General features: G+C 37.6%; 1 protein-coding gene across 4 annotated transcripts in view; it reads right to left on the bottom strand.

Annotated features, from left to right (window-relative positions):
* The window catches only part of WDR7 (WD repeat domain 7), a 360,567-nt gene that overhangs the window by 6,287 nt on the left and 328,961 nt on the right, over positions 1 to 25,319 (bottom strand). For all 4 annotated transcript variants that reach the window (XM_079108807.1, XM_079108809.1, XM_079108808.1 and 1 more), the window contains one exon: positions 2,373 to 2,477. In XM_079108807.1, the coding sequence (XP_078964933.1) occupies positions 2,373 to 2,477 (105 nt within the window). The remainder of the gene's footprint in view (positions 1 to 2,372; positions 2,478 to 25,319) is intronic.

Below are 25,319 nucleotides of genomic sequence, written 5' to 3'. Positions count from 1 at the left end.
GACTTCATTAAGTTTTCAAAATGTATTACAGTACACTTACTGGAATAATATAAAAGTATTCACATACATCATTAGAAATAAATAACATGTATCTAAATAAATCAGTCAAGCTCATTTGTGGAGAGCAGCAGTAGATCCAACACTGCTTTCTGCTTCCTGGGTTCTTCTTAATTCAAACAAAAAACCACTGCACTTCTGGGGGAGGTTTCATTATATTTTCTTGATAAAGCTGAAATCATCTGTTTCTGTACCTTTCATTTAATTTTTAAGACTGAGCTGGGTATAATTTAAGCATCCAAGGAATGGGCTACATCTTAAATTTCGACACTGATTTTAGAGGCAAGAAGGATGTGTGTGTTGCTCTGGTTGCTCTGGCACTCTGCCATGTGCAGGTGACACCAGGCAGAGCTTGTGGACTGACAAAATGTGCAGCACCTCCTGTGCACAGACCCACAGGTACAGGCACCTGGGCTTAACTGGACTTGACAAAGTCCAGGGACAACAGTGGGTACTACAGAGAGGACTGGAGAGGCAGAGGGCTCTCAAACAGATAACTGGTGAATGATCTTGACCTCTAGGGTGAGAGAGGAGGCTAACCACAATCCCACCAACGTGCTGGACAGAGACTGTGATGGAAAAAGTTCTCAAGAAAAAGATGAACACACACCTTTAAATCAAATCTTAAAGACCTACAGAAGGGGAAGAAGAAAAATTACCACATGGAAATTTCAGGAAAATACGGTAATAAGTGTCAAATCTGGCTAATTTTGGAGGTAATCCTTTAAATCACAGATTATATTTCCTTAGCAGAAAAAAAATTGGACTGAAAGGGAAAGGTTTAGTCTGTTTATTTCAAAGAAGAAAGCACAGACAGAACAGAAGCTCCTGGAAGCAGGGCCTGTGATTTGCTGATCTCTGTATCTTAGAGGGCAGGCCAGCACCCTGCACTCGAACGCCCAGGCAAGGCTGAATGAACACCAGCTCTCCTACAAGACTCCAAGGGAACAGGAAATAAAGGAAAACAGTGGCACAGAGACCACTGTGCACACGAGTAGATAAGAACATCAGTAGCTAACTCTTAAAAGAATGACTGTTTCAAGAGTCCAGTTTCTGGACACCGAGAGGACTCACAGTGGCATTTTAGCAAAATGCCAGTCCTGAGGTTACCCACTGGGGAGAACGATGCCTGGGTGAGATCTCTGACGAAAGGAGTTTAATACGAGCTAATTAAGATGCTGGAGATATATTCTGGAAGAAAGGATAATGAGAAAATAAACTGGAAAACTAAATTAGATAAAAAGTAGAAGTCTGTGACAGATTTGGAAGTTGTCACGCTTTAATAGCATGTTGTTAATTACGCAATTTATTGTATCCGTTTTACATTTTATTAGCTATTGATTTTTTAAAACCAGCATCAAATTGTGCTGAAGCCTTCCTTGTTTAAACTTTTATTTTATTTTTTAGCTTTCAAAGCAGTACACAGAATCTTATAAAATATAACTTGCATTACACTGGCAAAATCTTAACTCTTGGGGGGGTCTTGGTGGTATTTAATTTTTTTTAAACTATCAGGACTAAAAGAGAAATATCATTAAAAAGCAGATGGATGAGACTTAAGCACAGAGGATGAAACACATTCTAGTGTAAAAATTAGTGTTCACTTAAATTAGTGAATACTAATCACAAAATCAGTATTCACTCAAATCAGAATTAAATATGGGCATTTTCATGAACTGCCAGAGATATATAGGTTTTTAAAAATGTTCTGAAGAGTGAGGGAATGAAGAGCATTAAATGTGAGAAATTTATTGTCCAAACAAAAGTGAGAACATATAAAGGGAGCATAAAGTGAATACTCAGAAAACCCCTTTTTGTCTTGTGTCCTGTGCCCCATCAGAGTCACAGACCCAACGACCTGGTTAGAACACTTTTGTGTGAGTTCCAAGCCTCAGACAGCTCCTTTCAGGCTGGGCCTGCCCTGTGACATGCCATGTCCTTGCTTCCCGGCGACTGCACCTGAGCTCCCCCACCCCGCCCCTTCCTCAGCATCCTGCGCAACTCAGCATGGATGCAGCTTCCTCTGGAAAGCCTTCCCCCACCTCATGCTCAGGCTCTCCCCTGCACTGCGAGTGCCTGCTTATTCCCGGGTCTCCATGCTGAACGCTCTGTGACAGCAGATGCCCCTCTTTCCAGATTGCTAACTGTGCACAAATGTCTGACATATAATCAGCAATCAATAAACAGTTGCCATTTGCTGAAGGAAGAGAGGCGGGACAGGGAGCAGGGCTCACAGGTGGGCTCCTTAGGAAGGTGTTCCCACCAAGGCACATCATGCAGCTTATGCTTCAAGACCCCATAACATATACTCTTACCTGCCAGAAAGAAATGTGGCTGTCAGTGTTGGAGTAGGTGGCAAGATATCGCCCATCAGGAGCAAAGGCCACTGCAGTGATTGGTCCCTTGTGTCCATGGATTGTCTAAAATAAAGTTCATAGATCATTAATGGAATACATTCCACAGAACACATGCAAGATACATCCCAAGGACACATGCAAATGCAATCAATTTTGAACAAGCGATGTTTCAGATATTAGATGCTATGATGCTCTTTGTTTATAAAATTGAGTTAAAAAAATAGGAAGTGACCAACATTCTCTGGTTATATGTCCAAGGACTTCAATCTTGTTCTGAGGAGTAGAATGACTTCTAGTTTGGAGGGACAGTAAGAGCCCAAAGAAAAAGCACATACTAATAAGCAAACCAATGTTTTAATTCATTTGTGTCCATTAGAAGGAAGAATTTTGTAATTAATTAGAAAGGGAAACTGATCACCAAAATTAACCAGGAAACTTGCTTCTCTGAAATGAAAAAACAATCAAAGCTGCATCATGATATCCCTGTGCTGGAAGGAGAGACTATAATTTCAACTCCTTAGTAATCACACATTTTTCATGTTTTATGCTTGATTTTCCACCAATAATACCATGTTTAAATGCATATAGCTGCAATTAGTAAATACAGATACACGCATGTGTTGGAGATTTGGGCATACATATAAATCAAGCACTATTAAAAACAAGTTAACATGGATAGTTTTGAACCTTTGCCAATAGCTATCATTGATTTAACCATGAATAATAAAAAGTAGATTGTATTTTAGACTAGGCCTTTGCTAAAAGGGTTTTACTAATAAAAAATAATACACTCAAGTCTGATATTAATAATTACAGAAAACGTTGTACACCAAGAAAATGGCACAATATTGAATTAAATTCCCTACGTTCAACTGTTAAAAACCATACCTCTACTACATTAACTAATACCCAGTCTGGCTTTCAAGCTGTCGGCTGCTTTCCCTCCCTTTGTCTAGAAAGGAAAGGGAAATGTGTGCTCTTAAACTAGACAGGATCAGAGGGTTTGTATCCATCTGTAATTTCTGATGAAGAATTGTGAAACCTGAGTATTACTGGAAGCATCAGATTTGCTATGAGTCAGCCCACATATACTGTAGATTTCAGTAAGAATTATTCATAATTCATATCTGAAGATTGAAATGAGAAATTGAGGAGAGAGGCAAGGGTGCATTCCTTAATGCCCTTTGCAACCTGTTCTTTCCTGTCACTTGATTTTCAAGACACTGTGGAATCTGAAATAACATGTTTTTCAACACTCAAAGAAAAAAATGTTATGCTTGTACTCCAGACTTGGACTTGGGCAGGCAGAGGGCACTGATGTGCGTCACACTCTCTGGGTTTGAATCTGGGTTCCATTACACCAACTATTAACTGAGGAACTTAGGACCACACTTGCTAAAGGTACCTAGCCTCAGAGTACCCATGTCTACAATGTGGGGAGAATGACAATGATAATGATTATATCCACCTCAAAGAGCTTTGTGAAAATTAAATAAGATAATATATAAATAGCATTCTGCACAATGCATTGTGCATAATAAGCATTTGATAAACACTATTGACATTTTTGTTTCTCCTGCTTGCTTAGAAATGGACGAATGGGAAAAAAAAAATCACATAACTCAATTACTTGAGTATACTGTTTAAAGAGCCTTTCACCCCCCCCCAATAGTGCCTGAATCATTTATCCCCAAATCAGCATCATCCAGCATAAAAGGTTGCTTAGAAACAGATTTCAGACCATGACATTTTATTAAACATGTATGGTACCTATCCATGGTGCTGACCCACAGATAAGCTAAAATTAAGTGGGTATGCCTACTGAATCAGAAAACCAGCGTCACTTCAAGTACCCTGGAATGAAAGTTATTCTGGGTGGAGTGGGAGGAGGACCCCAACCAATTAAATGGGAAAAACTGGCCATTCCCACTTGCTGGGCCAGTGTAATGAGCTCAGTTTTGTTTTTTAAAATCAATAGTTCTGCAAAATATCTGAAATTCTACTGGGCCAATTTGAATTTAGTTTTTGATTAAGAGAGTTGATTGGGAAGGCCTTGAGCTGAAACTAGACTGCAGATGTGTTTGGTTTGGCCTGCATAAATGTTTCTTAAAAAAATTTAAGCCCACATTTCTAATTTATCAGAACTCATACAAAAGCCATATTTTTAGCCTCTCCTGAAAAACTGGATGATTAGGCAAAACTAGGCCTCTGTTCACCTGCTGCAGTATCAGCCAGGGCTAAGTGGAGGTGGTCACTCAGTCTAAGCATTTGCTCTTCACTCCGAGCCCAGCAAGGCGTAAGAGAAGTCCTGTGCAACAGACTGCCTGGCTCACACTTCTCCAGTCTGGTCCCTCATGGCACTGAATATGACCCTTTTATGACTATTTGATTCAAAATAGTTTCTTGCATGTTCTGGAATCCTAGCATCCATCTAAAATTGTAAGCAGATGAAAAGTTCTAATAAGACAAACTGGTCACTTTGGAAATCCATCAAATTTCAACTCTGAAAGTTGGCTGATCTTCCTGGAGAATCGATCTCTAAAATTTCTAATATTTAAAGCAGAATACAAGACCTGCCTCTTTCAGATTAGCAACCGGTTGCACTTCATTTAAGAATGCCAGAGAAAGTTGACTATAAACCAGCAGGCCCAAGATGTCATAACCAAATGAGCATGTCACTATGACTTCCTGTGAGGCTCTCCAAGGTAACCCTGTGGTAAAGCAGAAAACCTGACATGCTGCGACCATACCTGCTCCTTCATGTCTTCTTCACTTACTATTTCACACCCTGTCTTCACTTTCTACAAGGACTGGCGTTTAGAACACACATAAGGATCCTCCTACATCAGTTGAAGGCACTGCTCGCTGTTACCTAGCGTCTCTAACAGATGAGACAGTGAAATGGATTTATCCTGCAATTGTCTACCAGGAAAGTTTTTCTCTTTCCAGATAAATTTTGTTGCTTTCTTTTATCATGCAACAGCAATTACATAATATAATGTGCGTTTTGCTTCTATACCAGAAATTCAGAACTAAATTTATGTTCACTCCATGCCGAGTAATAAATACTTTCTACTAATTTTGCTAATCATCACTGTTTTCATCTGCTGTTGTTGAGTTCAGATATATACTGAGTTTGATTTTGTAAATTTCTGTAAGATCTGTTTTGGACAAAGGGAGATTATGCTTTAGATCAGATGCATGTGTGTGCCTGTGACACACACACACACACAATGATACTGCTGGATGTCCCACAGGGCTATCTTTTGAACCCAGAGAGCACTAACTATAGTTGATAGACAGGTCTCTTGTCTCTTAAGAAGCAAGTACCACTCGTGGCAGAGTGGGGAAGCTTGCTGTGTTAATGGTTTGGTACATCTGGTGAGTTCATTACCATCTCAGTCTGAGAGGTGCTTCAGTCCTCAATGTAATGGAAATGCTGCCATTGTCTTTGTTCAGACTCTGTACTTCTAAGATTTGTGCAGGCACCACCCAAACTGACTTTAACCTTCACTCTGGCATTAGACGCACAACTGTGTAGGGATCACAACAAACTTTAACTGCTCTGTGATGAGGCAGACCCAGTGGTTTGGGTCTCAAATGCTAGATCCTAAAGGCCATTTTCAAAATGATAGGTTTCAAAATAAAAAGAGGTTTGATCGACCTTTTGTATGCAAATGGTATCATGTCTTGCTGTATTTTTAGTCAAAGGAATTTCTGTCATAAAAAGACAGAGACAGAACATAAAGAAATTAATCTAATTCAGGAAGTGCTATGAACAATGAGAGAAATCAAGCAATTATTCCTAGCAGGAGACAGAGAGCTGAACAGTTAAACACCCTAACCCCTTGTCTAATGAAAGGAAAGGGTCTGAGAGGCAAGATTAATAATGAGCAATACTTATACTGACATACCAGTTTTTAACAGGTACTTTCCAGTGTGCTCTGCAAAGAAATATAATTAACCTATTGTACAGTATGAAGAAAACAGACCAGAATTTCTAAAATGGTTTGATCAGTGTCAACAGAAGCCATAAGTATCTAGAATATTCTCTTTGAAATTCCTCATCATACCTTCTATCTCTTCTTGGAGTTCCTTCCTGATATTCATCTTCCAAACAACAAGTTTGAAACTGGAAACCAAAATGTATGACTCTATTAGATCCATTTTAAAAGGTGGATTAAAGAGAATATTTAATATATATTTGCAGGTCTTATTATTTTTTTAAGGGGAGGAGAAAAAACCCTAACCAACCAAAAATTTTGTTACTTCAAACATAAATTGAAGAAAAGGTTTCCAAAAGTAGGTAAAATTTTGCTATCATAACTATCACAAGGGAAAGATTTATTAAGCACTGACCCATGTATTTTGTATAATACTAAAATAAACTGAAAAAAAAAAAAAAAAAAAAAAGAAAGAACATGGAGTGAGTCTTGCCAGTCCCAAGGTTTGTAGGGGTTGAGAGGGAAGTGGCAATTTTGACCAAGGGCCTTCTCTGGGAGCAGCATGGCTGACTTTAGATTACATTAGGCAGGTGCAATTTGAGGCACACTTGAAAGGTCTGCTGAGCTGAAAACATGTCCCCAGTTGGCTGCACATGTCCTCTGAAATCTCTAAAAACACAACTATGCCTTCAGCAGAGGCATTTTCCCTAGAATGTGCTCTACAGAGAGCAAATAGGACGAATATGCTTTCATGAGGGGCAAGCAAGGCAGACGCCCTGAGTTTAGGGTGAGCCAGAATGAAGTATCCATTTGTGTATGGAGAGGGCCAGATGCTTAGCAAAGTGAGTGGCCAGGAAACAAGGAAGGAGCCCTGAAAAGGAGAGGCAATTCCTAGGACCTACAGCTGCTGGCATTTTCCTAGTGCTGGTCCCACTCAAATGACAACCACGAGAGGCTCAGGGCTTGCTTACCTCCACCCTCAGCCCTGACTACATAATTTGCGATTTCCTACGTATTCTCAGCAGCCCAAGTCAGCCAATCCTGATTTGCATGCCTTCCTGACATCCCAATCCAGGCCACAGATTTCATGGCTGGCTGGCAGGGAGGTAACTGCTCATGGCAGAGAGAAGACAAAGACATTGCTCTGCCTGACAGCTTTGTTTGTTAGGCAAGGGAAAGGCTCATCAAAAGACAGCCATTTCAAGAGAGTTCAAAAGTTAAGAATTAATTACATTCAAGAAAAAAAGTACCTCTTTCTTTTCTCTCAAGCAACCAATTTGTGAAAATTTTATTGGATGTTTAAGGTTCATCTGTTCAAGGAAACAAATTATAGGTTCAGCAAATAATTTACGCAGATAATAACACCGTTAAAAAATAGATAATCTCATCTATGGCCGATTAAAGGGCTCAAGTGAAATTTAATTATCGCCATGCACTAAGCCTTTGCAAGCCTTCCTGTGTGCAGGCTCCCAGGACCACACGATGCTGCCAAGAGCCCGGAAAGGTCACCCATCCTTCCTGCATGTGGCTGTGGCTGCCTTTAAGCAGGTCAGACAGATGAAAATCTATTCTGTTTTCAAATAACTCTAGAGAAGTTTCCAAAACCTCCCCTAAGGACCCTTCTGAGTGTTTAACAATGTGTGCTGTCAGGAAATTTTCCCGATATCAAATCAAAATCCCCAATGCTGAGCTTGGGCTTGCTTTCTCTTGTTCTATATCTTCAGTAGCGATGAGAACTAAGTGCTGCTCAGCACTTTCGGTGCTGCTCAGCACTTTCGGTGCACCCGTCTCTGACAGACTTGAGGGCTGTTTCAGCAACATGCCCCCTTTCCACTTCTTTATTTTTAGGATTAAAAAGATATTCTGGTGAGCATAACCTTTCCAGTCTCATTTTCCAACTTTTAAATAATTTTGGTTGCTTTTTCTTAAACTTTCGAATCACGTCCTCTTGAGTTGGATGGTATCTTAGGTCACCTTATTCGACTCCATCTAAAAATGTGAAATTTCAAACCAGAAGTACTGAAGAGGAACTGGATGTTATTGTACTGTGTTTCACCTAAGGCCATGCAGGCAGTCCAGCCCCATGCTTACTTTATCAGAAAATGGCAATCATGGCTGATGGTTATCATTAGAAGATAATTTACTACAAATCCTTGAAAAGGAAAAGGAAAAGTTGGTGGAGCTGTTGGCATGCAGATGGTTGACAATCAAAATGCTCCCAGTTAATTTTAGGGGACTGAGATATGGACAGCTGAGCCCTCAGGGACAGAGGTTCAGGGTACACATGGACAATTACAGACTGTCAGCCCCTGCTACACGTCCTTTCCTACTGCCCTCCCCAAAGGCCATTCACGCTAACCTTGTGTTTTGGTTGCTTATTTTCATTAAACACATACATCCGTTTGCTTATTGCTCCTCAGTCCTCTCCTGTTCCTGTTTATTTCTCTCACTTACCAATTATCAACACTTACATCCTATCACCTGGGTGCTCCTATCTCATTGTTGTCGTTCATGACAATGCATCACATAACTAATGCTTTAAAACAAAAACATGGGTTTAGCATGGGTCAACTACCAAAGAGTTTTTGCCATCCTTATGATAAGTTTTAAAACTGAGTAGTGAAGGGTATTTATATGGGCTAGGCATTATAGGGAATCTAAAACTATAATAAGAAGTCAAACTTCTGTAGCACATATTAAGTGCAAGGCACTGTTCTAAGCAATTTTTCATAAACTTCTTAATCCTTATCTATCCATAGAAAAGACTATTTCTTCCAATTTATAGATGAGGCATCTGAGGCACAGGGAGGTATAATAATAAGTTTTGATTAGAATCCAGCAGTCTGGGCTCCAGTCTGTTGCCTAACAGAATATCAGGTAAAGGCAAAAGAATTAACTACCAGTCTTCCACTTCAGTTTTGGATAAGTGGTGTCCCTCAAGAGCTCATGTGTGAGACAATGCAAGAATGTTCAGAGGTAAGGTGATTAGATTATGAGAGTTATAACCTAGTCAGTGGATTAGGGTCAACCACTAATACAGATTAACTGGGTGGTAAGTATGGGGGGTGCCTTGAGGAGGTAGGTCACTGGGGATGTGCCTTTGGGGTTTATATGTCCCTGATGAACAGAGCACTCTGTCTGCTTCCTGGTGACCATGTCCTGAGCTGCTTTCCTCCGCCATGCCTTACCTGGGGCCCAGAGCAATGAAGTTGGCTATCTATTGACTCAGACTGTGAGCCCAAATAAACTTTTCCTTTTCCATGTTGTTCTTGTCAGGTCTTTTGGTAATAGCAATGAAAAACCTGAATAAAACACTGGATTTTCATGTAGCTGGCATTATATACATTACACATTAACATTCCTAAGTGATTTTTTGTATGTGTAAATGAAGGATTTGAGGGATGCCTACTGGTGCTCAGAGATTCAGTGTAGCCTCAGCCCAGGCAGATGCAGCTAGACTATTGAGCAAGAGCCTGTGGTGGAAGTGTCTGTTCCTGTGTCTTGGACAGTCACAGTCAGCCAGCCCCACCCTGCAAGCCCTACACAACCAGGGGCCTTACAAACCCCTAGAATGTCAACCCCAGGTAGCACAAAGGGGTTTCCATACCCAGGAGAATGCCCCCGGTGCATTCCAATCTCCCTTCACACGCTGGAGCTGTCCTGCCCACTGTGTCCTCCTTGCCCTGCCATCCTGAGGAGCCTGGCCCAGAGGAAGCCCAGTCTCCCAAGGAAGCTCAGGCACCTAGCAGTCCGACACTCATGTGGAAGAGGCAGGAACCCCTGGCCCATGTAACAATGTCAGATGAGGGGAAAATCTTCCTTGACCCAGCTCCAGGGCTTTAAACCTTGAAAACAGAGGTGCCCTGACATTCTCCTTTAGCCAGGAAGGAGGATAATGTCATGATGCTTCTTAGACACCTAGCCCAGTGGGGGTTGTGGCTCCATCTCCCTCATTGGCAGCCTTCTTTGCTGGTCCTCAGTGCCTGAAGGTTTTCATTTTCCATTAGCTTGTCTGTGTCCCAAAGGGGCAAAACCTATCTATAGGCACCATAAATACACATTTTAAAGAAAAGGGTTAAGTGGAAAATTAGGAGCCTGCCTTTTTCACTGGGAACACAAAATATAGAAACTCCAAGTATGGACAAAAATGAAAGCACATAGTAAACAGAATCCTAAAGCTCTCGAGGCTTCATGAGATCCTGGCTTTTCTCCTTGGCCCTGTTATCTCCTTCAGTCTAAGCACAAATGACTGAACAAAAATTTGAGGGCTGAAAATGAGTTGTTCATCTCTGTAATTTCTTCCCTCAATGGAAGTTTGAAGTGATGCTTTTTATTCACATTATGTCAACTCCATGTAATGAGAATCAACCGGTATGGCATTTTCCAGTCTAAGAGGCATTGGAGCTACTCAATGAATTACTTTCTACCACCATCTAATTGGAAAAAAAAAAAAAATATATATATATATATATATATGGAGAAAAACAAGTAAATTCCATATCATTTTAATATCTTAATGGAAAACAGATTAAAGGATAAATATAATAAAGTGAGATACCTTAAGTTTATTGTAAGAGATAATGCCTCAAGTTAACAGACTCTCTTTATTCCTTAAAAAGTCTACAGTATTTGTTATCCATTTTCAGTTACTAAGAGTTATTTAAATGTTGTTTGGGGACAAACAGACACTGACAAGTTTAAGAGCTTTTCAGTACCTATATAATGATAATCCTTATGACACAAGTAACAGTTTGGAAATTTCTTTTGTGGGGAGTTATATTCCCCCATTATTTAGGAATAGGGAACATCAACATAAATGCTCAGTACTGTTTTACTTTTTAAATTAGGCATTACTAGTAAAATTCACATTTTTACAAGTATTGAGACTTGTATTTTCAGTAAAATAATTATAAATTATAAAAATTAATTTTTAAAAGAAAAGTACATGAATAAACAAATAGAGAATGAAAATCTTCAATTTTCAAATGTTACAGGCATCACGTCACCTCTTGAAAGAGACATGTGCTGGTTTTAGCAATTTTTAATTTTCCCCTTCTATTCAACTGAGAAACTTTCAAAGAAGAAATGTTCCATAAAATAGTCATTAACTCATCCATTAATATCAAGTTCCCTTCTTCTTCCTTTTCTTGCTGCAGATAATTGAGACCTGAGTGTACACACACACACACACACACACACACACACACACACACACACACACACACCTCCTGCTTTATTAGACCAAATATTTTCAGGATGACATAATTATACAACATCCATCCAGTCAAACTATACATGTGAAGTCCTTTGTTGAAAAGATGAATTTTATAGAACATATTTCAAAAATTAGGTTTGCCATAAGTCCCAAACATCACAACTTTCCAACTTATATAAAATGATTGTCACCAATTTTTGGCTAATAAGATGATAGCAGAATATTCACATTATGAGACTCTCCAACTCAATAATGACAACATAAGAAAAAAATCCAGTTAAGGACATTATTTAAAATAACATTTTTCCACATAACCCAACATTTAAAATATAATTATAGAGCTGTATTTAAAGATTATTCATGGATGTTCAAACACTGAATGCTAATGTGATTTAGATAAATGTGGTTCGGATTTAAATAAATGGATATTGAATAAATTATTATTAACTGTTCACACTGCTGGTATAAAATAATTATAAAACACTTATGAAAGTATAACTTACATATGCTTAAAATTAACAGAAAATATGTTTTCATATTTGGGCAGATACAAAAGCAAATTTTTCTTGTATTTTAATAGGAGCCTATTCAAATACACACTAGACGTCTTAAAATGAACAAAGTTTCATTTTTGGATTCTTGGACTATGAAAATCCTGTGAATATTCAAAAGATTCCTAAAGAAAGAAAAAGACTAAAAAGTAGCCATTTAAAAAAAAAAAAAGACAGGAGAAAACACTGTTAAAGGTAATACATCTGACAAGGTAAACCCCTGCTGTACGCAGAGCTCCTCAGGAGCATGAACTACCCATCTGACTACCCCTCTAACTCTCAAACACTGCGTGACTCCTCTGGCGGGGCTCTGGCAGATGTGCCACACTCGCTCATGGACAGTAATCACACACCTGAATGCACGTCGGCTGTGACGCCTCCACTTTCCTGTGAGTTCTGAGTTAGGTAAGGCCACCAGAGGACGGCTTGGTGGGAGCAGCACACAGGCCTGCACACAGTTCCTTCCCACCTCACCCCCTCTCTTGGTTAGTGTCATGTCCGGTGACACAAAATTGTCCTATGCAGACTGTACTAAAGCTACAGAAGTTATACTCTTCAAAAACACATTCAAAGGGATTTAATATTTTCACCATTCCTTAAAGAGAAATGATTTAAAACAAAACTAACGTATCATATACAATTTTAAAATTCAAACTTACATTAACCAGAGCTACCATATCTTTTGGCTTATATTTATTTTGGAAATGGCAGGGCATATTCACTAATACATAATAAGGTTTAGGAATCTGACACTTTTATGTGTGGCTTACTATGCTTCTTCAACTTACTAAGACCAAAATTCAGATTAGCCTAATATATAACCTACTTACTATTGTTCTATATTACATGGTTAATTTCTGTTCTCAAGAACTGTCAAGTTATAAAATAAAACAATATCAAATTAATCTCCTAGTTTTCCATATAATGTCCAAGTTTTACTTAGTATTAAAATAGTAACATTCATAAATAATGCAATAACATAGTTTTTTATGTAACGATTGCACTTGCAAATATCACAGAGCAGTTACCATGGGAAATAACACCGACATTATTTCTCAGTCCTTTGACTTATTCTTAGGACTACTCCACATTTGCCTGGTGTTATTATAACTTGTCTTTGCTAGTTTTATGAATGGGCAACGTTTTCTGGTTTGCTTATTCGTAAAACAGGGGTAATGTCTGCCTTCCCTCCCTCTTGGGAGTAAGTATTTTTAGGACAAATGTCGTTAAAAATGTTTTGAGGGTTTGTTATGCTCCAGGCCATGTGGTAGATATCGGAGTACACAAATGAGATACGATCCCTGCCAGTGAATCTAGGAGAGTAGACAGACAAGTTGACAGTAAACAATTATGTTATGTAATAAATAGCATAATAGAAACACACAACTATAGTAAATGTGGTAGCACAACAGAAACACATTTAAAGTGTCAGAGAAACAGAAAGGCAGATGAACAGACAATAATTTCTGTTCAGGGGGAGGAGATACCAGAACAAGACATGGAATGTTGGTTTGTTTTTGCCATACTGAGGATTGAACACAGGCACACTTTACCACCGGGCTACATCTCCAGCTCGGTTTGTTTTTTATTTTGAGACAGGGTTTACCCAAGTCACCCAGGTTGGCCTCCAACTTGCCATTCTCCTGCCTTAGCCTACTGAGTAGCTGAGATTGCAAGTGTGCACCACCACACCCGGGGAGAGGTTGTATTTGGGTCAGAAGTTAGCCAGAAGGACAAGAAGTGGAAGGACACTCTAAGCAGATAGGTGAATCTAAAACTAGCACGTGCAGAGTGAAGATGTGATGATCAGTCAGTATTCCTGAGCACTCCACCTAAGGAAGTGTGGGAGTCAGGGAGGTGGGCTTGGAAATGAAGACAAAGGCAGTGAGGACCAGGCTGTGAACTGCCTTTAATGGTGCTCAAAGATCTGGACTTAGTTTGCAGTCAACGGTGAGTTTTCTAAAGCTTTCAGGTAAGATCAGATTAGTTTAAAGCAAATTCTGGTAAAGGGTGCACGGAAAAGAAACTAGAAAAATAGATAAATTAGGAGCCTTATGAGGAACTGGATGCGGACAGGAAGGAGAGGACAACTGGGTACATGGTGACAATTCTCCCTGGACAGGGAAGGCAACATGGAAAGACAACATGGGCCTGGAAAGTTGTCAAGTAAATAATGAGCTTAGTTTGGGATGTAGATATTAAGGTAGAGTCTCCAAGCGGGAGTTAAAATTATGAGAGTTAGAAAGACGAAGCTCAGCAACAGGTTTAGGAGAAGAGAACCAGATCCAGGAGTCCTTTGTTTCCTTTCTTTCTCTCTCTCTAAGTGAACCCTGGGCGCTTAACCACTCAGTCACATCCCCAGCCCATTTTAATTTTTTTTATTTTGTGACAGGGTCTCCCTAAGTTGCTTAAAGGCCTTGCCAAATTGCTGAGGCTGGCTTTGAACTTGTGATCCTCTTGCCTCGGCTTCCGGCACTGCTCGCGTGTGCCACCGTGCCTGGCCATTGCCAGTGTTTAGTCCATGGTTGGACACTGAAGGTGCAGGCCCTGCGCTCAGCACTGCTCCTAGTCCACATCTGTCTCTCCAGGCACTTTTGCTAATGGATCAAATAAAGGTGTTTGAGAGAATCCATAAAGCATAGGCAACAGAAAGACAAAAGGACAAGGAGAAGACAACAGGGGACACTAACAGCATCTGGGGACAGAAAAGAAAGCTACATCTGTTTACAAACTGTAGATTTGAAATCTTGGGGATTTTTTATTTGTTTGTTTCATTTTTTTGAACTGGGGCTGGGATGTGGCCCTCACTGTTCCCCAGGGTGGTCTTGAACTCCTGGGCTCAGGCAATCTTTCTGTCTTAGCTTCCTGAGTAGCTGGGACTGCGGCACATGCCACCACGCCTGGTTTTATATTTAAATAAAAGATTGTAAAGTTGTTTCCAAAGTGCAAATCACTTTTTTTGGGCATTTTCTGGCATTCAACTTTGTAGATGGAATCTTTTTAAACATTTTTAAAAATTTGCTCTAATTGTATAGTTGTACATGACAGTAGAATGCATTTATACATTTTGATAGATCAAAAATAAATGGAGTGTAATTTCTCATTTTTCTGGTACAAATTACTTTTTAAGTAGGAAGAATTTTACAAAGAAGGTTGTTAGTAATGAAATTACCTCAAAGTTTGATAATATTTTAAATTTTAAATAACCCTTTATCAACTAGTAATTGATAGGCTCAGAGATCAGAAAATAAATGATCAAAAAGTCAAATTTCTAGGATCATAAACATATATTTGAATTATTTTGAAAAACTTACCAAAGATAGTAAACCATCAAAATGACAGTTTAATTTCTCCAATTTTAATTGCATCAGTTATTCACAAATTATGATATTTAGAAAGATCATTAGACAATATACTTAAGACTTTCCCAAGTGTAATTATAGAAAGAAAAAAGTTATTATTAAAAGTGAGGAAAAACAACAGAAAGCAATTAAAATTAACTTTGCCTGTATATACATACATATGCTTTGATCTGCAGATGCCTTCTAAAATAAAAAAATATTTTAACCAAATTAATGATTTATTAAAGTCCACATTAATTATCACATCATCAATTTTGTTTGGATAAAATTTTCATTGATTTATAAACTAAAATCAATGTAAGACATATTGGATACTTTGCTATGGATTCTAGTCATATCCTTCATATTTAAGCCAGCATTACTTCAATGCAAAAGAGAGTGAATTAAACATCCTATCACTGAGACTAAACTCCAGAGGAATGTCTACTTAATGCTCTTAAAGTAGGAGATGTGTTGGCTTAAACCCCTGTATCTTTAATGCAATCATATTGCCAAATGACGAGCAAAACTAAAGGGCCAATTCATTATAAAATTCAATATTTGGACCATCAAACTCTTTAGCACTTAATAAGCAATTAATATTTGTCAATGAAGAATGTTTTGGTAACACAAGGTGAAAATCAATAACACTAGCCCACTTGTTGCCCTCTCTACCCCTGAGAGGCTGTCCAAGTAACTACAGCCCTTAAGGGAGACAACTGCTTTGAGGTTGTCTGCTTGCTTATAGCTCAGATGCACTTTGTTAGCAATCTGCTTATGATTGTATTGTGTGTGTAGCCCACAGATGTGTGTCTTAAGGAACATTTCATGACTTGCTATAGATACTGTTAAAGGCACAGTTTAACACTATGCCTGGTAGTGTTATTCACTTTTGGGACAAAACATGCAAAACTCAACCAAAAGCTCTCCATTTAACATAATGTTTCCCTTTTAGGAGTAAATATGAAGAAAGAAGTCTGGACACACTTCTGAAGGGTTAATAGCTTTATATGTATGAACTTTACATTGATAAAGATAATGTGTAGCAGAGGCATGACTTTTATTTAATTTTTTTCTTTGAAAAAATAAAGGATAAAACACAAAAAAATAAGCTAAAAATTACCTGCAATCCTACCCACTGTTTTTGAAGTACCTACAATAAAACTGGTTCCTATTCTTTCAGACCTTCCATTAGCTTGTCTTTGAAATCACAAGGTTTATCAGTTTTTCTGAACAATGAACAATTTTGTATTCCTCTGTACTATTTTAGTTTTTTGTAAAAATACTTCCTTTGTTCTGAATGAGATTCACAGTTGTCAGATCATTTTAAATGTTAAAATGAATACTCTAATATTACCACAGTAAGTGTAGTATTACACAGTGAATGTATGCCTCCCCCAAACTGTACTTTAGAAAACATCATTTAACACATATTAAGTTGATTTTATAGCTTAGAAAAGACAGAGATTAATCATTTCTGTAAAATAATAAAGAGTGGGTGCTCTTTTAAAGATGACTGTTCTTTCACAAGGAAATACAGCTTTACTTTAGATATAAGAATACTTTAAATACTTTAAGCACAAGAAATCCTTCTATTTGTGGTTCTATGTATGGATTATGTCACTCCTTTCCCTTTCATATGCAGTTTGATAATTTTGTTTTAATCATGCTACTGGGGATATTTTACCTGCAGTAAGTCACAGGGTTTCTATAGAAGTAGGCACTAAGCAAGAGGACCTAAAGTTTAAAATTCAGTTGTTTGGAACTCTGAACACATTTATCTACAGAAACAATGTCACATATAGTAGTTAGATTTCTAGGCCAGATTCCAAAAGTCTATAGAATTCTTAATGTCTGAGAATTTATTGTGCCTGTTCAATCTCCTAAGCACCATTTATAACAGGTTCAATGGAAAAAAGCACTTCAAGGTCCAAGTCAGATGCCAGAATTTAATAATCTACTATAGGCACCAGAAACTTCTAACACCTCTAGATATACGGGGCATCTTGTATTATTAGGCTACTGGGAGTCTATGGCATGTCATAGAAAAGGATGGGGTTAACTGTCTTGACTGACTTCCCATCATCAGATTCTCCCAAAGTTCTATGTTACAGCCAGGGAGATGTTCACCTACCTCCCTACACACACCTCAGATAGAAATTAAATTTGTGGGTTATCTGTGTAGGTCAGTAGGAAGTTTTGCTGATTTTTTGGATATGAATGACTATGTGGGATGATGGGTGTGTGCACAAATACGTGCTGGGGTAAAGTGAGGGACAGCGGGACTAGAAGAGCAAAGGTCCAGAGGAAAGACAGCTTGTAAATTGTCAAAAAAACTTAAAACCCTCCAGAATGATTATGAGTTATGGTCAGGGGATAAAGTGGTGAGACATAAGGGTGGGTGGCATTATCAGGGTGAAGACAGAAAAGGAAGGGCCCTGGGATTTTCAGTGAATGGAGACTCACTGTGAAGTCATAGTGTGAGAAGGACCCTTAAGCCCAGCAAGAATATTTTTTAAAAAAATTACTGAAAGACATTGTGTGATCCAAACTACCTTATTTTCCACATGATTTAACTTTTAAGATATTTAATTCCAGATTAATAAACATTTTGTTGTATTTATGGAGATTAAAAAACTGGTTTTGGGTCATTTATATTAGGTAAGTTTGGTTCTCTTTTGAATAAAAACAGTGAATAACTCATTCTCTGAATAATTACAGAGTACTAATTAAAGTGTTAACAAACATGCTTAAAGTTTGTGAAAATAAATATTTTCTTTTAATTTGGGGATAAAAAGCAAAATGTTCTTTCTGTATTTTTAGTATCTACTCTATGTTTCAAACATACAGAAGTCTTGGTCTGGGGGTGTAGTTAGTTGCAGAGTATGGGCTTAGTATGAATGAGGCCCTGGCTTCCATCCCCCAGCACACGAAAAAAAAAAAATCTCAAATCAAATATATATGTCTTAAAATAAAAATAGTTTTGTTTTGGAATTCTTAGGTTCTAAAAGTTCTTACAAATATTAAACACTGAAGAACCACAAAACACAGACAGGCTAATTACTGAAGTCCATCCATGTTCAAGCTTGGCTCTTGAGAGCACTATAATAAATCTATACAAATTCAACTCACAAATGTCTCATACTTTCTTTGATTTCTCATCAATTTTCAACAACAGCAAGATAAAATTGCAGTAAAACTGTAAATGTTTTACTTACATAAATAATATATACAATTAATGACTTTTTTTTTTAAGGCCTCTTTGCACTGATTATTAGAACTATTTAGAATGTGAATTGCATGACTTTTGATGGCTGCACATTCAAGGACAACAGTGAATGACCTTGAACAGCAGTGTATAAAAATACATTTATCACTGAAATGGCATGCTGGCTGCCAGTCAATATATGCCTCTCATTTGTTAGGAGGCTCTCCTGCTGTGATTCCCTCATTACAATTTGCTTTTACTTCCTGGGCAAATGACAACTAGAAAATGAGGCAGCTTCTTTCTTGACCAAACTTAATCCAGAAAAAAATGAGATGACAGCTGCAGCTATTCAAGTGTTACAGAACATTGTACACATATTTGTAAAAGGCATGATTATATATTCTAAATATTATATCACTAAATGTGACAGCCAATAAGTTACCGTGCTTTCTGAGTCTATTAGCAGGAAGAAATATTTTGGAAACAATACTTTTTGTGTATGACTTCTGTATCCCATTTCATTTTTTTTCTAGTTCAATAATTGTGCTTCAGGACACAGATAAGCACTCAATTTAGAGACACACTGTAGAACATGCTCTTGGTTACTAGTTTTTAAGAAGAAAGTATACAGTTTAAGTCTTCTATGGAAAAAAACTGACTCCTGTCCTGTATTTTTATGATAATTAATTAGTCTCAATACACAGTTTTTACGCTTTTCTAGAAGGCAGAAATGCACTCATTTACTTAATTTACTTGTATTATAGATACATTCATATCCATAAAGAAAACTCTAGTACAGTCAGAAGTTTAAGCTGTGTTTAATTTTTTTATGTAAGAATTTTCTAACCCAATGATTTCTAGTCCTGGTTTGAGAGACTTCATGGGATAGTACATCATTACAAGAGCTGTGAAATTATCACAAAATATTAAATACAAAAGTTTTCCTTTTAATTAAAAAATAAAGATACTAGAAAGCACCATAGAAGGGGAAAGACAAAAGGAATGAAATGCCAAAGAATAACAATAATGTATAGAAATAAACTCCAAATAATGACGAGTCCAATAAATAGATGTCTTTTCTTTATTTAATATGTCTAAACAATTTCTGTTCCAGTGTAAATGGATCCAGTTTTCCAGTTAGGGTACATATTTGGGATTCTGTATCTAGAAGTATGTTATTAGTTATTAGCAAAGAAACAGGTTGAAATATAGGTTAGTGGATGAATAGAAACATGAAGCTAAGTTTAATAAGTCAGAGACAAAAACTTATATACTGTATGATCCTACTTTTATAAAATTCTAAATAAGGCAAAGCCTCTGTGCAAGAAAGATCAGTTGTCAGGGGCAGAGGGCAATTTTAGGAGTGGTGGATATATTCAGGTCCTGACTGACTTGGTGGTGGTGACGTGACTGCACACATTTGGTTATTATTCATATGACTATGCACGTATGAGCATTGAGTTTGTTATTATGTGTACATTGTGCCTCATTAAAGCAGTTACAAATATGTATGTATAGAAAAACAGACATATTAGAACAGAGTGAGTTGCGAGATGCTTTGTTGCTACTGCCTGGAAGCACTGAGAAATGGACGTGCAGAAGGCCGACTCCTTACGGCACAGGCTGAAAGGCTGTTTCCTGGGACGCCTCTCGAGTTTTCTTCAGGTCTCCGTGGAGAGTGCTCCCACACTGTCCCTCAGGGAACTTCAACCGCAACCCACCATTTCTCAGCAAGGACCCTTTCCCGTAAGTCAGATGGAAGAGTTTTCTTCCTTGAATTCTGGTTTATCAGTCTCTAGTAGATTTGTGTCTGCCACAAGTCACAGTTGTACATTTTTGCTTAATATATAATATTGGATATCATTCAGGATCACTTGTCCAAACCATTCTTAATTTCTATTTTCAAGCCCTAAACCTCAAGTTACATCTTATTATCCACTAGACTAGACTGCATTCAATTCAAAAGGTTAAGATCTAGAAATATATTTTAAAAATTCCGTGATCTATAAATACAAATTTCTATGCATTAGATTCTATACTAGAAATGTATTAAGATCCATATTTAATAAACAGCACAGTGGGACTGGTTGCCTCTGCTCCTATCTGCTCCAGCTGTCTCTGTCATATTAGTTCTTACCTCTGCATTAGTTTGGAGCCTGATGCGTTTATATTTAATTCTCATGATAAATTAGCTACCATAATCCTATAAAGTCGATCTTTTCAAAATTTACACAAACTGTCTTTACAAAATTCAAAAAGATAGGGTAATTTTTCAGCTATATGAAATAATGTTCTCAGGGAGGCCAACATCTAAGAATGTATTAAAAACTACAACTATGACTATCATTTTAATTATCCTTTTACATATTAAGCAAGTTGAGAAAAAAACCAGCACAGTGCTTGAACAATCAAGCTTTTATATGAAGAAAATTTTAGAACATTTTCCAGAACAATAAAACTTTAAGAAAAGTGTTAAACTCACATACTTCAAGTGTGTGTTGAGGTACAGTTCTAAAAGGGTCTTCTTTGCCACTGTGGGTTTGTAAGTATGGATAGTTAAATAGCTGCTATTAGCTTACCAACTTCTAACAAGCTAATCCTCTTCCAAAAAAAGATTATAAAGCCAATAAAATTAAAATAAGTAGAATCCAGTAGGAAAAATAAATCTGACTATAGAAGAATAAGGCACATACAATTAAAGCAGCACCAATAAAGGGGCACAGAAAACAAAAATGATATTCAATGAAGGAAGAGAAAAGTTAATATTTTTGTATCCTTCTTCACTGACACCTTCTTTGTTAAGAAACAGGAAATGAAATCACACAGAATCAGTGAAATCATTAAAAAACAGCAGGAGAACTATTTATTAAGCCTTCTCTTCTTGGTTACTGAATTAATTTTGTTTTATGACAGGTTCTTAAAAATGTAAATGTAGTTCTAGTTAATTAAATAAAACTACTAACCAATCTCCTTAAAACAACTTTATGAAGAAAAGGAGTCTATCGTCAAGATTTTAGTTTCCTGACGTTCTCTCTAAATGCTTCCATACCAAGTCTCCTCACACAGGACTAAGTGTCCCAATACACCCAGTGCTTCCTGTCCGGACTGCTCCAGGCACAGGAAGTCGGGTCTGCCAGCAGCTACAGCACTACTGCAGGTCCAGAAGGGAGGAATTTCCCACAGGGAATTCGGTCCCAAGTGCAGGTGAAGTAGAGGGAATTTAGACAAAGGGAGAGAGAGAAGCTCAGAGGAGCCAGAAAACAGAGATCCCTTCTGTTCAGAGAAATGCCTTGGCAAGGCCATGGCAGGACTGTTGTCTGGGGAAGGCTTCTGCCAGTCCTGCTTCTGTCCTACCGCGTGGTTACCTGCACGTCTCTATTTTTCTTGCCATCCCTCCTGCCCTTCGGGTACTGTGGAATTTATTGTAGAAGACGATAGTATATAGGCGTTAAATGTTCCTCATTAGTCTTGGTTATCTGTCCTTGATTGTTTTCTCTGCCATAATGTATCTGTATCTCTTCTTGGCTGTCAACACCAAGAAAATCTTCCCTTGATAAGTTTTTCCTTCCCTGGTCTACATCATTTTTCCGAACACTTTTTCATTTTCCAAGTCATTTTTTTCTAGGTATCTTTCAAGGACTTGTATGGCCCAGACTAATTCAGGGCTGACCCCATGGAGAAAGGTGGAAAAAGTTTCTACTTCCCTTTTCTGTTATTTTAGTCACCCTGGAATAAGTGTCTTAAAAGAAGAATTCTATAGATTTCTCTTTCCGTCCAATTGAAACTTAACATACAACCCATCATTACCATTTCATATATATTCTTTCCTAATGCTTATTCAATACTAAATTTTTATTTCTAATATCTCTACCTATTCAACAAATGCTTTTCTATTTTTTATATTAAAAAATCCCCTTACAAAGCTAAATTCTTCATTAGGTTTCTTCTTTAATATATATATAAACAAAGAGATCAGATAGATTTTGTGGAACATGGAAGGACTTGGAACTCTGCTATTATTTGCTATAAAATCTCACTATGCATTGTCAGGATTTTGGCTCACTGACATTCTCTGCAAAATTCTTTATACTGTGCTTTCCAGTATAACTCTATGAATATTCTCATAACTGACTTGTTTGTGCAGAGGTCATCTCCAGATACCGGAAATCATGAGATAAATTATCCCTTCCCTATGACACATTATTCATACTGGTAGTTGGGAAATTGTTGCTAAGAGCTTACTTTTTTTTTTTTTTTTTTTTTTTTTACAGCTATTAAGTGCTGTAATATGCTATCAAGAACAAGGAACAATAAAAAATAAGGTCTATAATTTCTCAAATATTCGATGCTTCTAAATTAAAAAAAATTTTCTCATTTTAAATAGATTACTCTCTTTGTTGTAAATGAACATTTAAATCACATTCAAATCCACAGAAAATACTACTCCTTAACAAGAAAGATGTCTGCCTTTCTTTTTTTTTTTTTTTTGGTATCAGGGATTGAACCCTCCCAAGGGATGTTCAACGATGGGCCACATCCCCACCTGTTTTTTATTTTTTATTTTGAAATAGGGCCTTGCTGAGTTGCTGAGGCTGGTTTTGAACTTGCAATTCTCCTGCCTCAAGCCTTCTGAGTTGCTGGAATTGTAAGTGTCCTCTACCACACTGGCAAGATGTCTTTCTATTTATACAATTTAGTAAATTTTATTTATTGGTGACTTGCTTTTGTATAATGACATTTTACAAAGATTTTCACAGTTACTGCATGCATCATTTGTTGACCGACTCACTTAACAGAATTCTATGTGGGAGGCACTATAAACAGTAAGCAGCACAGTAAAAAAAAATATGGAAGTTAAATGACTAGTTCAAAGTCATTAAAGTCACTAGTTTTGAGTCTGCTGATAGACTTCAACTTTTTCCTGTAGATCATTTTGTTTCTCATATTTTAGGAGGGTCTTCTATCCAATTTTATTTAGCAGAACCCACGGAAAATCTGCATCAAGCCTACAACTGCAGTGTTAAATATGCATGCACTCAGAGAAATGGCAACAGCTGACTTTGCCCAGGGAAAAGCACAGCTCTCAAGGAACCTGCACTGAAATCCAGTATCTCACAGGTCCACGTGGGGAGTCAGGGTTACAAAATTCAGGATACCTAAGTCTTTACGGCTCACACCTGGGGGCTTTAACAACACATCTCTTTTGAGAAGTGACATTAGCAATGTCCTGCCAGAAGGTTCAGGATGCTCAAAGGTACCCCTGGACTTTGCGTCACTCCTTTGTTTTCCACGGAATGTAAGGAAAGCAACACAATATGAAGGGGCACTTCTGCCTTGCTCTTATCCTTTCCATATAGATTATCAGGGAAAATGGCCCTTTAAGACTAGCGCCAGGAAGAGGGTGAGTTGCACACACAGGTGCACATATTTATTATTTAATTAAGGGACATAAGGTCCCTTAATTAAGGAAGAACAAGCAAACTGGAAAGGAGGAAGGTTGAGTTCCTTCCTCAACCTTCTTAGCTAGTGCTCTAAATATGCTGAGGCCTACTGTTGGCAGGAGGTAGTTGATCATCTGCTGATAATCTAAGAAATTTACTCATTTTTCTTCTGAAAAAGCTGAAATCTAGAGATTAATCTTGGTGCCAAAACATATCCTATAATGAATTAAGTAAGAAATATTTTTTATAAGGAGTAGGATGCTTTTTAAAGGCTTGGCTATGTTTGTTAGTTTGTTCAATTGTTTGTAAGAAGTCCCCAATAAGCAGCTTTTCTCCACCTCCCTCTGGTCGTCAAGGTCTGTCTTATCCATCCACACAGAAACAAAATGCCCTTTGGACGATTCAACACCCACTCCTCATTTCACTTTGCCAGGAAACAACACACAGATATTTATAATAAAAATGCATTGTTAGTGTAACTTCTGGCTTTAGTCATTAATACCCAACCTCCAAGTCTGATAGCAAATGCCCCCCAGATCTGACCCTTGGGGAAATTCAAGAATGGATGTTGTCTTTCCAGCAAACACTTCGGCTTTGCCTCAGATGTTTACAAGTGTGATAAACATTTATTCTTTTTCTATATCTGCCACTACTGTGAGGTTATTGATCAAATCATACTTGAAAACACTCTGCCAGAGACCATGGAGAAGGATATATGTTGTTTCTAAAAAGTAATTGCTTCCTTTCCTCTGAACAATTCATTGTTTATCCAGGTTTATTTTAAATTTGATTTTTTTTAGGTCAATGCAAGTCACAATTTCTTATAAAACGCTCAAGAAATCAAATATTTAAATTCTATAACTTTTACTAACATTAAGCTCATGCGACATTCTTTCTGGTTAAGAAATGTTATTCTTTTGGCATTAAGTCTGGAAAAGACCTAGTTTCTTTTCTTTTAGTATATTTGCAGGCAAATTCTATAGAACATCAGATACTCTTTTTTTCTTCTCAAGGGAAATATTAAAGAAGTCTTTAAATTTAAAAAAACTTATCTGACCATCACCAGCTAAAAAGATTTAGAAATATTTACAGCAAGATGGAGAACATCCTGCTCCTTGTGGAAGACCTGACCTCAAGCCCCACTGTGCACTGTCTGCAGCTGGAGGAAGAAAGGTGCCAGGCACTCCTGTCACCCCCTTTCTGAT

This window comes from Sciurus vulgaris, assembly GCF_902686455.1.
Source record: "Sciurus vulgaris genome assembly, chromosome: 13".
NCBI classification, from domain to species: Eukaryota; Metazoa; Chordata; class Mammalia; order Rodentia; family Sciuridae; genus Sciurus; species Sciurus vulgaris.
The sequence above is the reverse complement of the archived record's forward strand: the minus strand, read 5'-3'. Positions and strand labels throughout refer to the sequence as shown.